The sequence below is a fragment of the Symphalangus syndactylus genome, chromosome 18 (assembly GCF_028878055.3).
Source record: "Symphalangus syndactylus isolate Jambi chromosome 18, NHGRI_mSymSyn1-v2.1_pri, whole genome shotgun sequence".
In the NCBI taxonomy this organism is placed as follows: Eukaryota; Metazoa; Chordata; class Mammalia; order Primates; family Hylobatidae; genus Symphalangus; species Symphalangus syndactylus.
Window position 1 is genome coordinate 20,668,526 of NC_072440.2, and position 16,849 is coordinate 20,685,374.

The 16,849-nt window shown below is 53.0% G+C and overlaps 1 protein-coding gene across 9 annotated transcripts; it reads right to left on the minus strand.

The window, feature by feature from the left end:
- Window positions 1-559: 559 nt before the first annotated feature.
- On the minus strand, window positions 560-7,219 carry APOBEC3H (apolipoprotein B mRNA editing enzyme catalytic subunit 3H). Of its 9 annotated transcripts, none has more exons than XM_055252072.2 (5): window positions 7,119-7,219; window positions 4,093-4,249; window positions 3,019-3,286; window positions 2,584-2,708; window positions 560-947 (listed from the first exon to the last, which is right to left on the minus strand). In XM_055252072.2, the coding sequence occupies exons 2-5, from the start codon at window positions 4,240-4,242 to the stop codon at window positions 825-827; spliced, it is 666 nt and encodes a 221-aa protein (XP_055108047.2). In that variant the 5' UTR covers window positions 4,243-4,249; window positions 7,119-7,219; the 3' UTR covers window positions 560-824. The 9 variants fall into 9 exon arrangements, with proteins under 9 accessions (XP_055108047.2, XP_063478656.1, XP_063478655.1 ...); XM_063622586.1 differs by having other exon boundaries at window positions 560-944; window positions 2,579-2,708; XM_063622585.1 differs by having other exon boundaries at window positions 2,579-2,708.
- Window positions 7,220-16,849: the final 9,630 nt, after the last annotated feature.

Genomic DNA, 16,849 nt, shown 5'->3' on the forward strand with positions numbered 1-16,849 from the left:
CAACGATTCTCCTGCCTCAGCCTCCCGAGTAGCTGGGATTACAGGCATGTGCCACCACGCCAGACTAATTTTGTATTTTTAGCAGAGATGAGATTTCTCCACGTTGGTCAGGCTGGTCTCAAACTCCCAACCTCAGGTGGTCCACCCGCCTTGGCTTCCCAAAATGCTGGTATTACAGCATTTTGGTGAGCCACCGTGCCTGGCCTTTTTTCTTATTTTTTTTTTGCGATAGAGTCTCATTCTCTTGCCCAGGCTGGAGTGCAGTAGCGTGATCTCGGCTCACTGCAACCCCCACCTCCTAGGTTCAAGTGATTTTCCTGCCTCAGCCTCCCAAGTAGCTGGGATTACACGCGCATGCCACCATGCCTGGCTATTTTTTGTATTTTTAATAGAGACAGGTTTTCGCGATGTTGGTCAGGCTGGTCTCAAACTCCTGACCTCTGGTGACCCACTCACCTCGGCCTCTCAAAGTGCTGGGATTATAGGCATGAGCCACCGCGCCTGGCCTTAACTCAGTATCTTAGTCCATATGTCCTATAACAAAATACCACAGGCTGGGTGATTCATAAACAATATAAATTTATTGGCTGAGCATCTCAGCCTCCCAAAGTGCTAGGATTACAGGCGTCAGCCACCGTACCCGGCTGGATTTATAGACTTTAAAATTATCTTTATTTTTCCAATTATAAAATTATTCACCCACTTAGAACAGAAAGCATTATGGAAAAAGGAGGAAAAAAAGGTCTTCTGTACTTGGATGGGGCCAGGTTTGGGGCAAGGAACCGGCACTGTGGAGCTTGGTGCTTGCTCACAGGACCAGCAGGCTATGAGGCAACTGACATGCCCCAGGGAAAGTCATCTTGAGTTGCCTCTTGACAATGAGGGGATACGGGTCCAAGCTGCAAACTTCTTAAGCCATTCTCTAAAACATCCACACTCCGGGACTGCTGAGAGAGAAAGAGAGAAATTAGGAGGTACCAACTGGTGAGACACCACAGGGAGGAAGGGAGGGAGAGGTGAGGATGAGATCATTAGGAAGAGAAACGAACTGGCACCAGAAGGGCCAAGAAAGGGCCTGGAGAAAAACAGGGAGGTGACAAGAGCATCTTCAAAAAGGGAGATTGTCTGTTTACTCTGTTGATAGTTTCTTTTGCTGTGCAGGAGCTCCATTTAATTAGATCCCAATTGTCAACTTCTGTTTTGGTTGCATTTGCTTTTCAGAATTTAATCATAAATTCTTTGCATAGACCAGTGTCCAGTAGAGTATTTCATATTTCCCAGGTTTTCTTCTAAGATTTTCATAGTTTGAGGTCTTACATTTAAGTCTTTAATTCATCTTGGGTTATTATTCTTTTTTAAGCAAAGCCTCACTCTGTCGCCCAGGCTGGAGTGCAGTGGCACGATCTCAGCTCACTACAGCCTTCACCCCCCTGAACTCATGCAATCTCGCATTCACCCTCGCGAATGGCTGGGACCACGGACACATGCCACCATGCCTGGCTGATTTTTGTATTTTTTGTAGAGATAGGGATTTGCCATGTTGCCCAGGCTGGTGTTGAACTCCTGGGCTCAAGCGATCCACCCGCCTTGGCCTCCTGAAGTGCTGGGATTACAGGCCTGAGTCATCATGCCCAGCACATCTTGAGTTAATTTTTTTTTTTTTCGGGACAGAGTCTTGCTCTGTTGCCCAGGCTGGAGTGCAGTGGCATGATCTTGGCTCACTGCAACTTCCCACCTCCCGGGTTCAAGCAATTCTCACGCCTCAGCCTCCTGAGTAGCTGGGATTATAGGTGCAGAGATGGGGTTTCACCATGTTGGCCAGGCTAGTCTCGAACTCCTGACCTCTTGATACGCCTGCCTTGGCCTCCCAGTGCTGGGACTACAGGCGTGAGCCACTGCACCTGGCCGAGTCAATTTTTGTATATGGTGAGAGGTACACATGGACATAAAGATGGAAATAATAGACACTGGAGACTCCAAAAGAAGAGAGGGTGGGAGGGGGGCCAGGGCTGAAAAACTACCTATTGGGTGCTATGTTCCAGTAGATTGGGTGACTCAAACCTCAGCATCACACAATATATCCATGTAACAACCCTGCACATGTACCCCTGGAATCTAAAAGAACAAGAGGGAGCCCCTGGTGCGAAAGGAGAACACAAAAAAGAAACAGGTAGTGGGGCGGGGCATGGTGGCTCACACCTGTAATCTCAGCACTTTGGGAGGCCAAGGCGGGCAGGTCACTTGAGACCAAGAGTTCAAGACCAGCCTGGGCAACATGGTAAAACCCTGTGTCTACTAAAAATGCAAAAATTAGCTGAGCATGTTGGCGAGTGCCTGTACTCCCAGCTACTCGGGAGGCTGAGGCAGGAGAATCACTTGAATCCGGGAGGCGGAGGTTGCACTGAGCCGAGATCGCACCACTGCACTCCTGCCTGGGTGACAGAGTGAGATCTTGTCTCAAAAAAGAAAAGAAAAGAAATGAAAAAAAGGTAGGGGTAAGGGCAGTGGGCAGAGGTTTGACTGGGTATGGGGCTGCGGCAGGCGGTGAGGAGGTCGGGGGCAGCAGGCAGGACAGTACCTCACCTTTATCTTCTCAAGCCGTCGCTTTACGGCTCGACTGTTTTTATCTAGCTCCTCTAACATCTCAGAGGGGTTGAAGGAAAGAGGTTCCTCGTGGTCCACAAAGTTTTCCCAGCAGTCAGCAAACTCTGAGAGGGAAGAGGGAAACCAGCCAGGCCCCAGGGGCAGCAGCTGCAGTGCCAGGAGCTCTTGCTTCCTTTCCCCTCTCTTCTCTTCCTCTCCCTGGACATGGCTCTGTCTGGGGAATTCTCTCTCCAGGGTGGTGTCGGATCTTGGGCCTTGACTGAGCCACAATCCTTCCTTCCTGGCCTCCCACAGATCCCCGCCTCCGTTGCCCCCCGCCCCCCGCCAACCTCCTCCAACCCCCGCCCCCGGCCCCCTGCCAAGCCTGTGCCCCCGGGGATTTGCACTCTTGGAAATGCAAAGCCTCTTTCCTACCTGGGAAGCCCATGACCTCCACCGGGACCTGGGATCCACACAGAAGCCGCAGCCCCTCCTGCTGGCGCCTGCACCAGTGGTAGTACAGGCGGGAGGCGAAGATGCGCAGGTTCAGATGGTCGTGAGCCTTGATGAAGTCAAACAGCTCCCGGGCACAGGAGGGGCAGGGGCTCCACGTGAGGTAACAGGTGATTTGGTAGCACTGCGTTTCGTCCAGTCCCATGGACTTGATCTTGTTAATAAAGCGAATTTCTGCATGGCGCTTTTTCTGGGGAGGGTCCCAAACAGAGAGAAGGGAGGTGAGAAGAGAGGGGCCAGGAGTCATGTGACTGGGGGCGGGGGCCGGGACAGGGGCGGGGATGGGGGGGCGGAGGGGTCTGTCCGGTGAACTTTCTAGTGCGTGGCCTGGCCTAGTGCAGGGCAAGCACCCGCTTCCTGCCTTCCCTGGTTTATAGGGCCCTGCACTCACGCACCCGTGTGTTAATTCATCTGTCCCAGGACTTCCACAGCTTTCTCTAAATTGGACAAAGATCCCCGTGTCCAGAGGAGGAGACAACACCTCCACGCCCCAGTCCCGAAGCTCTGTGGACCCGGCCTTTGGACACCCGCCTGGGAGGCTGTATCCAACCCGGGATGATCCTAAACAGCAGGTGAGAGCCGGGGCGGGGGCGGGAGGGGGGGAGGCAGGGCAGGTCGGGGCTGGCAATAGAGCGGAGAGGACAGGGGTGTGATGGAGTTGCACTCAGACCGTGACACGGCACCTCGGCTTTCCCGAAGTAGTGACTGAGCTGAGATCGGGAGAATGAGTAAATGAGAGGGGCAGAAGGAGCATTCCACAGAAGGGCTGGCCTCTTCAGAGGTCCGGGGACGGGAAGGAACGGGAGTGTCCTGGGGAAGCTTGGCCACTCAGACCCAACTAAGCCAAAAGCCAGGCAGGCACCAAGGGTTAGGAAAACACAGAGGGTGTTAAATCAAAAATTTAGAAATTCATAGGCAGGCATTTCATGTATTTTCTGCACACATCAGATGCAGTTAGCCCCTGCCGGCCCTGTGCCCAGAGAGCCCGTGTGGCACCTTGTTTTTAAAGTAGCCTCTGGTAGGCGTGGAGCCATTCTGCGGCGTCAGCTGGTAACACAAGAGGGCCTTCCTCGGGTAGTAAGGCTTTGTGACGCGGCGCTTGTTGTTAAACTGTAACCTGAATGTTTTGGCTGTTAGCAGAGCCATTGTGTTTCTGTGCAACAGAAAGGGGAAAACCAAAGATGAAGGGAGCGTCCTCTGGAGTCACCTCAGGCTCAAGCCACTTTTCAAACCCAACTCTTTTTTGTTTTTTAAGACAGAGTCTCGCTCTGTCACCCAGGCTGGAGTGCAGTGGCGCGATCTTGGCTCACTGCAACCTCCACCTTCCAAGTTCAAGCGATTCTCCTGCCTCAGCCTCCCAAGTAGCTGGGATTACAGATGCCCACCACCACACCTGGCTAATTTTTGTATTTTTAGTACAGACGGGGTTTCACCATGTTGGCCAGGCTGGTCTCGAACTCCTGAACTCAGGTGATCCACCCACCTTGGTCTCCCAAAGTGTTGGGATTACAGGCGTGAGCGCCTGCGCCCAGCCAAACCCAACTCTTTCTGTTCACTTGGGCCCCTCCCCCTTGGTGAGGAAGGGTCTCCCCTTTAGTTGTGGCCAGGAGGACTGCAGTGGAGCAGGCGGAGGAAGGGCTGGCAGGAGGGCAGGAGGAGGGGAGTGCTCCCTCCCACCTTGTCTGCTACCTCCATCCTCCCATCTGGGAGGGCACCCGCTGCTGCCCACAGCTGAGGCTCTTTGCATGGGGATGCCCCGAGCTCGTCACTATTCTTCCTGGGTTGGGTGGGGATCCCCTGCCTGAGAACTGTGGGTGTGCCTTTCTGGCTCCCGTGGGCTCAGACCTGCTCTGAGCTGCTCACACGCCTCTCGCCTGAGTCCCAGATCCCTCTTTCCAGCTGCAGTTGGACACCCCCGCCTTGAGGTCCACAGGCCTCTCGACCCCTACATGTCCAATACCAGAACCCTTCTCCTTGGGGAGTGACGGGGTGGAAACTGGGGCTTCCTCTAGCACTGTGCTCTTTGCTCAGGTGTGTGTTTGACAAGTTTGTCTGCACAAAACACAGAGTTGAGTGAACACAAAAGCTGTTGTCACCAAGGGAGTGTTGTGACAGATTTTTGGCTGAAGGAATTACATAGATTTTGCTCTCCTGAATTCTGATTACATTCTACAGAGGATTCAATGTTGGATTTTGCTTTTTTTTTTTTTTTTTTTTTTTGAGAGAGAGTCTCGCTCTGTCGCCCAGGCTGGAGTGCAATGGTCCAATCTCAGCTCACTGCAAGCTCCACCTACCAGGTTCAAGTGATTCTCCCGGGTTCAAGCAATTCTCCCGCCTCAACCTCCCAAGTAGCTGGAATCACAGGCACCCTCCTTCATGCCTGGCTAATTTTTGTATTTTTGTAGAGATGGAGTTTTACCATGTTGGCCAGGATGGTCTCGATCTCTTGACCTCGTGATCCACCTGCCTTGGCCTCCCAAAGTGCTGGGATTATAGGCGTGAGCCACCGCACCCTGCCAGGATTGTGACCCATTCGCTCACTTCCTGTCTCCCTGAGGGCCTGAGCTCCCTTTCTTTGGCCTCTCTGATTGGTGGTTGCCCTTCTACTTTCTATTCTGCTTTCTGGAAAACCCCTGAGCATTTCAAGCCTCCAAGTCCTGAGAATTTCTGCAGCTTTCCCAAGCAGGAAGACCAGGGAGAGGAGAAGAGAAGGAGATGCTGGCAAGGGCAGCAGGGCCGGGGTGACCTCTCCCAGCTCGGGGCCCCAGCTCTGGTCTTTCCAGGGATGGATCTCCCATCCTCCCAGTATTTCTGCCACCCATCCTCTAACCCATTAAAAATAAGAAAAGTGAATAAAATTCTCCACTTCAAAATAAGAGCTCTTAATATTTCAGTTCAATTAATTCCTGGAATTTTACCTATTGTAAAATATATGTTATTTAATTTTATTTTTTTTTAGTTTTAGTAGATAAGGGGTCTCCCTATGTTGCCCAGGCTGGTTTGGAACTCCTGGCCTTTAGTGCTGATCCTCCCCTCTCAGCTTCCCAAAGTGCTGGGATTACAGGCATGAGCCATTTCGCCTGGCCAGGCTGGAGAATGGCATGAACCCAGGAGGTGGAGCTTGTAGTGAGCCGAGATTGCGCTCCAGCCTGGGCGACAGACTGAGACTCCCCTTCTCAAAAAAACAAAACGAAACAAAAAATCAGGGTAGCACTTCCATCCCCAGGCTCAAGCCACTTTTCTAAGTGCTAAGGGGATCTGAGCTCATGTGAGGTAACCTGCCCAGGCCACGGAGCTGGGCCCCTTTCCCGGCCAGCCCTGTCCAGCCTCTGCATCCCGGGCCTTGCAGGAGGGAGCCGTTGGAGACCAGGCTCTCTTCTTACTAAATTTTAAAATAAAAGCATTTCTCCTGATCATTGAGTTTTTCCCTATATTCCGTGTTACTGGTGTCGTTATAAACGGTGAATGCTGATCGTGGAGGAGGAGCGTGTGTTCAGGGTCGTCTGCGTCCTCCTCTGCCCACAGTGGAAACATCCCTGAAGAGATGATTTGCCTTGTGCTTCAGAGACCATTCCCTCCCCACACCTTCTCCTAAGACTTTGTATTGAAACAAAGTAAATCTTACACACAGTTCATCAAAGCGCTGTGAACAAAATTCCAGATTGCTCCCATCATCCTTTAGTTCAGTTCTCCCAGTTCCAGAGCCCAGGAATGGCAGGAAGCACAAAGAGAGAGCACCCTCCCAAGGTGGGGAGCAGTAGCCCAGCCATGACTTTTAGGGGAGAGTCTCAGCAGGGGGCTTGGGCTGGTGCAGGCTGGGGAGGTGGCCCATTCAGAAGCAGCAGTGGGGTGACCACACAGCAGGGCAAAGAGCCTGGGTGGGAGTGGGGACAGCAGGGAAGCCAGGGGGGAAGGAGTCCAGGGCTGGGGTTGGGGCAGCGGGAGGCCAGGGCTGAGGCCAGAAGGGCTGCCAGGCAGGAAGCGGCAGCAGAGGGCCCAGTGGACAGTGTGGGCAGCAGTACCTGATCTGTGCTTCTGGCCACAGCTTCCTTGGCAGACTTGCCCCTGCTTGTCTGGGGCACTAAGTTTCACTTTTGGCAGCTCTCCAAAAGTCACAAAACGTCACCTCCCAGGGCTTGATGAGGGTGGCTCCACCCTCTTCCTTTTGGGGCACTGGAGTGGGAGGGCCCTGGGGTGCTTCAGATCCCTCAGGCTCCTTTCTTTCTCTACTTTCCTCAGGCTTGGCAAGGAAAGTCTGATGGAGGCAGCTCACCTCCCATCCTCCCATCCCCAATTCCCTCTCCAGGTACAGCCAGACCCAACTTCCTCCCCAGGTATAGTTTACAAAAGAACAAAGGCCAGATGCAGTGGCTCACACCTGTAATCCCAACACTTTGGGAGGCTGAGGCGGGCAAATCACGAGGTAAGGAGATGAAGACCATCCTGGCCAACATGGTGAAACCCCATCTCTGCTAAAATACAAAACATTAGCCAGGCGTGGTGGCCTGCACCCATAGTTCCAGCTATTTGGGAGGCTGAGGCAGGGAAATCACTTGAACCTTGGAGGCAGAGGTTGCAGTGAGCCGAGATCACACCACTGCACTCCACCTTGGCAACAGAACGAGACCCTGTCTCAAAAAATAAATAAATAAATAAATAAATAAATAAATAAAAATATAAAAGAAAGAAAAAAGAAAGGAATTGATGGCAGCTCACGGTGCTTGTTATCCCAGCACTTTGGGAGGCTGAGGCAGGTGGATCACCTGAGGTCAGGAGTTCAAAATCAACCTGGCCAACTGCACTCCAGCCTGGGTAATAAGAACAAAACTCCATCTCAAAAACTAAACTAAAATAAAATAAATGAAAGGAATAGCCACAGAGAGGAACAGGGATCCAGACCAGGGCTGACACCATAGACCAGATGCCACTTCCATGGTGGACAGGGCAGGCTGCAGCCCCCTCCCCACCACCCCACTGACCTTTGTCATTCAGCCTCCTGGCAGGACCCTGAGGCTGATGTGAAATGAGCACTGGGGTCAGGCTCAGGACTGCATCTCCAGCGGATCCAGTGCCCATTACCTAACCCAGTCCCCAGATAGCACTGGGAGGGGAGGACAGTGATCCTGAAGTCGGAGGAGGTCCCAAGCACAGAGAGGCTAAGATACTGTCCCCAGGTCACACAGCAAATCAACAGCAGAGCTGGAGTGCTGGCCAGGACTTCCTGTGTCCCATCTGCCCCACAGCTAGCTACTTTGAGGTTTTTCATTGCTCCATGGAAAGGAGCAGGAGAGGAGACACGAGGGAGGGGACTTACTGCTCCTAAAGGGCCTCCCAGGTCAGAGATGAAGGACCTGGACTTCACATTTGCATTCTGGAACCTGTGTCCTCCTCTTCATGCATATCAACCAACACCCTTCAGATCATAAACACCAAAGAGCCAGGCCAGGTGCCATGGCTCATGCCTGTAATCCCAGCACTTTGGGAGGCTCAGGCAGGCTGATGACCTGAGGTCAGGAGTTCGAGACCAGCCTGGGCAACATGGCAAAACCTCGTCTCTACTAAAAATACAAAAATTAGCCAGGCGTGGTGGCGGGCATCTGTAATCCCAGCTACTCAGGAGTCTGAAGCAGGGGACTCATTTGAACCCAGGAGGCAGAGGTTGCAGCGAGCCGAGATTGTGCCACTGCACTCCAGCCTAGTCGACAAGAACGAGACTCTGTCTAAAAGAAAAAGAAAAAGAAAAACAAAAGAGCCCCTAGGAAAGTTGAATCCCAAGGGCGAGGACTAGGGGCAGTCACTGTGGAGTCTAGGTTCCACACCAAGGAGTCCCACTGAACCTTGCCCAGCTTGTCCCCCCATATCCTCCCGCCCTGCACACCCCGACCGCCCCCTAGACCCTGCATGGCCCCTGGGGACACAGGAGCTTGGGTGGGAATTTAGAAGGTTCCTGGGAATGGTATCCCTTCCACCCTATCTGTCCTAATGTTGGGCTACAGTCCATGGAAGATTCCAGAATGAGCGGGGTCCTGCCAGGAGAGATATCAGATCTGCACACTGTAGTGCTGGTTAATCACAGAGCTGAGTCTCCCAGGCTGAGAAGCAGGGAGGGTGGAAAGGAAGGCAGAAGCCTTTCCTGGTCCTTCCCTCAGGCAGCATTCCCACTGCTCCTCCAGAGAATTCCTGCAGCAGAGACCCTGTGGTGTCTAGGACGGGCCTGTGCTTAGGTGTTGTCTCCAGGAGGAGGGGAGGTTTGGCCTGGTCACTGTGGCCTGTGTTTGTTGCTGGAAAAGGGGACCCGATCCGGACCCCAAGAATGGGTTCTTGGATCTCTCACAGGAAAGAACTCAAGGTGAGCCACAGGGTGCGGTGAAGTTGTGATCATTTATTAGAAGCTCCTGCACTACAGACTAGGGAGGCCTCAGAGGCAGAAGGAAGAACGTCCCGTCTTTGTTTTAAGCTTTTTCTTTTTTTTTTTTTTTTTTTGAGACGGAGTCTCGCTCTGTCACCCAGGATGTGGTGCAATGGCGTGATCTCGGCTCACTTCAACCTCTGCCTCCGAGGTTTAAGAAATTCTCCTGCCTCAGACTCCCGAGTAGCTGGGATCACAGGTGTGCAGCACCACACCCAGCTAATTTCTGTATTTTTAGTAGAGAGGGGATTTCACCATATTGGCCAGGCTGGTTTCAAACTTCTGACTCCTGATCCGCCCACCTCAGCCTCCCAAAGTGCTGGGATTACAGATGTGAGCCACCACTCCCGGCCTAAATCTCCCCTTTATAAGGACACCAGATTTACTGGATTAGGAACTACCCCGATGACCTCATCCACTGTGCCTGGCTTAAACTCTCCTTATATTGGAATCTTACCATTGTAAAACCTAAGCCATGTCTACATGCAAGCGAGCTGACAGTGTGACAAAATTTATTACTTTGTTGATTTAAAGAAAGTTATCCAGGGCCTGGCATGGTGGCTCACACCTGTAATCCCAGCTCTTTGGGAGTTCGAGGTCAGCCTGGCCAACATGGTGAAACCCCATCTCTACTAAAATTGCAAAAATTAGCTGGGCGTGGTGGTGGCGCACCTGTAATCCCAGCTACTCGGGAGGCTGAGGCAGGAGAATCGCTTGAACCCAGGAGGCAGAGGTTGCAGCGAGCCTAGATCCTGCCACTGCACTCCAGCCTGGGCAACAGAGCGAGACTCAAAAAAAAAAAAAGATATCAATGAGATATGCATATCTTATTTAAAGTGTATGATTTTTAAACCATGGTCTTTTGGTTTAGTTTTAAGAACAATAGATTGGGCCGGGCACGGTGGCTCATGCCTGTAATCCCAGCACTTTGGGAGGCCGAGGCGGGCTGATCACCTGAGGTTGGGAGTTTGAGACCAGCCTGGACCAACATGGAGAAACCCCGTCTCTACTAAAAATACAAAAATTAGCCAGGCATGGTGGCGCATGCCTATAATCCCAGCTACTTGGGAGGCTGAGGCAGGAGAATTGCTTGAACCCAGGAGGCAGATATTGCAGTGAGCTGAGATCAAGTCATTGCACTCCAGCCTGGGCAACAGAGCAAAACTCCATCTCCAAAACACAAACAAACAAAACAACAACAACAAAAACTCCATCTCAAAAAACAAAACAATAGTTTGAATAATTCCTATAATGTTTGAAGATGTTACAGGCTGGAGTCCCAGAAAATATCTTGGCATGCCTTTGAACTTCGATTTCATTTGTAATTCAGTTTTTTTTTTTGTTTTTTTTTGAGACAGAGTCTCACTCTGTCACCCAGGCTGGAGTGCAGTGGCATGATCTTGGCTCACTGTAGCCTCCGCCTCCCGGGTTCCAGCAATTCTCTTGCCTCAGACTACCGAGTAGCTGGGACTACAAGCGCCCGCCACCACACCCAGCTAATTTTTGTATTTTTAGTAGAGATGGAGTTTCACCATGTTGGCCAGGCTGGTCTCAAACTCGTGACCTCAGGTGATCCACCTGCTTTAGCCTCCCACAGTGCTGGGATTATAGGCGTGAGCCACCGCGCCTTGCCTGTTGCTCAGTTTATCTAGGTAATTTAGTTTGACATCAAATACACAAAAGCACAATAAATGCAAGCACTGATGGGAAATAAAGTAGGTGTTTACCAGGAAGGATGATAGCTTTCTCCAAATGAGGGGGAATCACCTCTTCCAAACTTGTCGAGGTCCAGACCTCACAGCCCAGATCAACGGGAAGAAAATAACCCTCCTAACAGAAAATCTCCCAAACAGGAAGGGGAAGACCCCTTCCCAACCTTATCCCAAATGAAAAGGAATGCAAACCCAGTTCTGGAGTTTTGTCCAAGAAAGATCTGCCAGGGGGCAGAAGAGATTACCAGTGTGGGTACCTCCCTCCTTCGTTCTGTGGGCTGCTGAGTCCCCTGGAGGGAAGTGAGAATTGGATTCCACTTCTGACCCCATGTATGTTGAAGTCAAAATAAAACTATGGAGAGAAATTTCTAAATTTAATGTTTTATTTGGGAAGAAGAATTGCAATTCAGTGTGTACATGAAGAACAAAGGGAAGGTTAAAGATTTTACAAAAAGGAGAAATATTTCTGTTCCTCTTTTCAGACAGTTCATGGGCCCTAGGAAGGGTTGGGAGCTGGCAGGTTCCATTGATGAGGCACTGTGGTAGGCATCGTGAGTCCCAGAGTTGCAGCAATTTATCTCAGAAACTACAAGTAAAGCTGGTTTCAGGGTACAGTGAGCAGTTTCAGCCATCAGGCTTGTGGAAGCGATGTTCTGTAGCCCGATCGGTTTCCCCTCCTGGCTCCTGGGCTCTGTTTGAGTTGGGCATGACAAGAATGACCCAATACTTACCATTAGTTTTTTACAAAAGGTGTTTCTCAAAACTGAACTTTCACACTTATGTATATTTCTACTACCTATTTATATAAGTTCAATGACAAGATTTAGGTACGATGAGGAGATGGAAGGAGCCAGGCTAGGGGCCACCAGGATGGGAGGAAGGAGACTGGGGGTTGGATGGAGGTTGCTCTGGAGGCAGAAAGCAGCCTCTCACAGGCAGGGTCAGGAAAGTGGGGAGGAGGCAGTGAGGTGGGGGCCACTGAGGGGAGGTACTCAGGGCAGGAGCAGCTCAGAAGGCCCAGGCAGGGGTGAATCTGATCCAGGACAGAAGGAAGGCATCAGGAGGCTGAGCAGGACCTGAGAGGAGCGAGGGGATCAGCTGTGAGGCTCCCCTCCAACTTGGTGACCGGAGATGGGTAGTTTTCACGCTGTCCCTTGCAAGACTGACATGGCGCATCTCTCTTGTACACAGTCTTCTCAACAGTGTTCAAATTCTGAGATAAAAGAGGGGAAAAAGAAGTCAGGCCCAGCAGACCTCTCTCCCCTGACCCTGGGCCTGCCCCTCCTAGGTGTGATCTCCTGGCTGTCAGTGCTGGCTCAGTCCCTGCAGGGTCTCCTGGGACATCGTCCCAGTGGCATCCCAGACTCCCCTGCCCCTCATGCTGTCCCTCCCCCCCACACCCCTCAGGCCCCAACCTCTCACCCTTAGAAGACGTGATCTGCACACGTGCCCCTTTGTCCTGCAGTCTACGAAGCCCATGCTGGAATCCCGGGTCACAGTCGTGGTAGAGGCGGGCGGTGAAGATGCTCAGCTTCACTTTGTTGTGCTTGGCCAGGAACTTGGCCACTTTCACCACATGGTCCGGGCTGGGGCTCCAGGATATGAACCAGGCGATCTGGTAGCACTTGTAAGGAGGCAGCGCGTTGCAGGTCAGGACAGGAAGCACATTTCTGCTCCGTGAGACCGGCTACTTTTGCCCTTTCTCACTGCAACGTCAAGGAGAGGAGATGCCTGCCAGTGGTGGCTCACGCCTGTGATCCCAGCACCTCGGGGGGCTGGGGTGGGAGGATTGCCTGAACCTAGAAGTTCAAGACTAGCCGGGGCAATATGGAAAAACCCCATCCCTACTAAGCACACACACACGCACACACACACACACACACACACACGGAAATTAGCTGGGTGTGGTGACGCACGCCTGTAGTCCCAGCTACTTGGGAGGCTGAAGTGGGAGGATCGGTTAAGCCTGGGAGGTTGAGGTTGCAGCAAGCTGTGATCTTGCCACTGCACTCCAGCCTGGGTGACAGGGTGAGACCCTTACTCAAAAAATATATATAAATAAAGAGTGGAGACGGATGTCTACAGGCAAACAGGCTCCCTGATGACACCGACCTCTCAAGGGGTGTGCCTTGCCCCTTACGCTCCTCTCTGCTCAGGGCCACTCTCCCACTGAGGATGCCCTTCGAGGACTCAGGAGCCTTCTGTGTTCTCAGAACCCTCCGACAGGCAAGGCCACATCCTTCCGTCCTGCAGACTCAGGGCGCCGGTAGAAGGGATGTGACTCAGAAAAGGTGCCAGTCTTGCCTGCCTCCCCACTGTCCCCCGAGAAAGCCCTGTGCACCGTTAGGCAGGTGTGGGGGCAACTTTTTCAGACTTTGACCATAGAGGCCACTTTACCCCTGACCCAGGTGGCTCTCTGGGAAGCAGTGCCTGCCTGGGGTGGTGAGGGCTGGAGAAGGCAGTGGGAGGAGGATAAGGCCCCATCCTGGAGGGCGGCTGAGGTACAGACCCTGAGGGGCAGCAGGCACCTTCCACAGCAGCTCATCCTATGCCTGTGGGTGCCAAAACCACAGCGCTGCCGGTGGCATCACCTCTCCGAGGGCTTCCTGGGTGGAGGGGCTGGACCAGACCTTGTGGGCAGGAAGACTGCCATCACGTCAGGCAGCTTGACTCAGGGAGAGGAGGAGACTCAGATTGGCCCAACGCCTGGTGCGTGCCAGGTCTGTCCCAAATCCAGCCCCCACTGCCCTCCAAGTGCACAGTTGAGAGGGAGGTATAATTGACCCCACTTTACAGATGAGTAAAGAGAGGTTTCAGGGGAGGTGACGTGCCGAGGTACCGCACAGTGGCAGGCACAGTGGGCTCTTAGACCCAGGCTCGCCTGCCCGCCCACCAGTGCTCTGGTCTCCACTCTCCAGGTCCCCATAGAAGTGTGTGGAACCATTACCCCCTGCCCCAGAGTGACACGGAGGGTCACAGTCTCTGTCCAGAATTTTCTGATGGTCACAGGGCAGTCCTGATGGTGGGCAGTCTTCCCACCCAGGGAACGTGGCCACAAGCTCACTCCACCCTGGCCAGCTCCCTGAAACACACCAGCATCTTGATTAAGCAACAACCTTCCCTTGCTGTCTCCGGATGGTCATTCATTCTTCCATGGGTAGACAATTTGAAAGAAAAAAGCGGTAGATTTTGAAAATCTGTATTTGTTCTGAGGGTAGGGTAGGCGGATGACATTCACCAAGAATTGACTGGAATCATGATCTTATTCCCTTGGACTTACCCAGGAACTGCTCAGGGCTGCTTCTGCCAGTCTGTCCAACCATCATGAGACTGCATTGCCCTCCATGCTGGGATTCTGATGGGTTTGTTTTGTTTGCTATGTGGAGTGGAGTAGAGCGGAGTGGGTGGCAAAATGTCCAGCTTTTCCCAGAGCATAGCACAACAAAAGTTCATCATGATTGCCCATGACAGACACAGCCTGGGGCCTGGGATCCGATCTAAAACTAGCACTCACGGATGGACACGGTGGCTAACGCCTGTAATCCAAGTACTTTGGGACGCCAGGTGGGCGGATCCCTTGAGGTCAGGAGTTTGAGACCATCCTGGACCAAAGTGGTGAAACCCCATCTTAACTGAAACTACAAAAATTAGCTGGGTGTGGTGGTGCACACATATAATCCTAGCTACTCGAGAGTTGGAGGCAGGAGAATCCTGGAACTTGGGAGGCGGAGGTTTCAGTGAGCTGAGATCGCGCCACTGCACTCCAGCCTGGGTGACATAGCGAGACCCTGTCTCAAAAAAACCAAAAACAAATAACCACAACAAAAAACAAACTACACTGTAAAATGCTTGTAGATAACACTGATAAAACACTGTGCCTCCCGGAGACACTTCTAAGCACAGGTGACAGGGGTCAGCTCCTGGGGACTGAGCCCAGGAAAGGTCCCCGGGGACAGGAAGGAGCTGGTTCCCCATGTGGGCGGCAGGGATGGGAGCAGGGAGAATGGCCTCCTTCACAGGTGCAGGCTTCACCTGAGATTCACCCTGGTCCCCTGTAAGGGGGGACAAGGCAGGCACGCAGCTGGGGTCCAGACTGCCGAGGGAGAAAGCAGGGTAGAGGGACCCTGGGCAGGTGCCGGACTGTACAGCCTGGGTCACCCTGGGACCAGAATGGAGGTTTCACTTGGGTCTGGAGTCCATGCAGCTGTGTCCGGGGTCCCGGCTCTGCCACTACTGTGGGGGCCCCGCCTCCCTACAGCCCAGAGGGACCACAGGCTCTCAGTTCCCAGCCCAGGTCTCAGCAGTGTCATGGGGCTGTGTCCAGTTCCCATCCCAGGACCCACAGCGTTCCCAGGTCATGGGCAAAGCTGTGAGTTGAGGCCCGGGGGACAGGGGCCTGGGCCCTTGGAAGGTGGGGTTCTGGCCTCCCTTACACTGGCCCCTTTCCCAGAATGACCGCATATTTTTCATCACGTGCTTCAAACAGTGGAGTTAGGGCTGTTGTCAAACCCAGAGACACAAGCAAAGGGCAGCTTTGACAACCTGGTCCTTCCCACACCCACCCCTGCGTGGCAAACCCCAAATTCCTCAGCTCAGGGCGGGGCTGGGGTGGGCCCCGGAGAGCTCTGGGGCACCTGGAGGAGGTTTCTTATTGTCAAGTCTCTGTCACTGTGTGTGCGTGTGTGCACGTGTGTTGTGTGTGTTGTGTATGTGCATGTGTGTTTGTGTGTGTCTTGTATGTTTGTGTGTTGTGTGTAGTGCAAGTATTGTGTGTGTGTTGTGTGTGTTGTGTGTAGTGCGAGTATTGCGTGTGTGTGTGTGTGTGTGTGTGTGTGTGTTGTGTGTGTCTAGGCCAGGGAAACAGTGAGTCATTTCTGCCCAGGAGCAGCTGCGTGTGAGGCCCGTTCTTGGACTTATAGGCGGCTTCTGAGGACTTTCTAGAAATCATGAGGTGGGAGGCACCTGCTGTAATCAGGCACATAAATAACACATCCCAGAGTTGGGAACCAATGCAGAACGCCCTGGACAGACCCCAAGCTGAAGCCACAGCCCTGACACCTGCCGCCCTAGCCCTGGGCTCCGTCTCTGCCTCCGGAGCCTCCTGCCCCCGGGATTTAGCTGCCATCCCCTCTGTGGCTGGGCTCTGCCTCCTGGGCTGCTCCTCTCCCCAGCGCTCTCTCTGGGCCCAGCCTGGACACCTGCCCCCTCCCTGGGCTCCTTCCCCCGACTGGGCCTGTCCTGGGTCTCAGCCATGGCCTCCCCTGGGCTCCCTCTCTAGGAGGTGGAATCAGGAAGGGGTGGACACAGGGCTGCTTCCGAGGGCTCCTGTGTACCTGTGTGGCTCCTTTCCAACAGGGAGACTGGCTGCTGGCTGTCCTCTTACTGCTGGGCCTGTCCCTTCCAATCAGCGCCCAGGGCTCTGTGAGTGAGGGTGGGCGGGGCTCTGTGAGTTGGGGTGGGGTCTGCGTTTTGGTTCCTCTCCCATGAGGTTTAGCTGAGTTTTCTGGCTCCAGAGGGATGTCGTGTGACCTTTCCCGGCTACAGGTCCGCTACACAAGGAAAGACATCTACACATTTGCTGGTGTTTGTGGAAACTCTTGCAATTCATGATACAATCACACAGGGAAACATA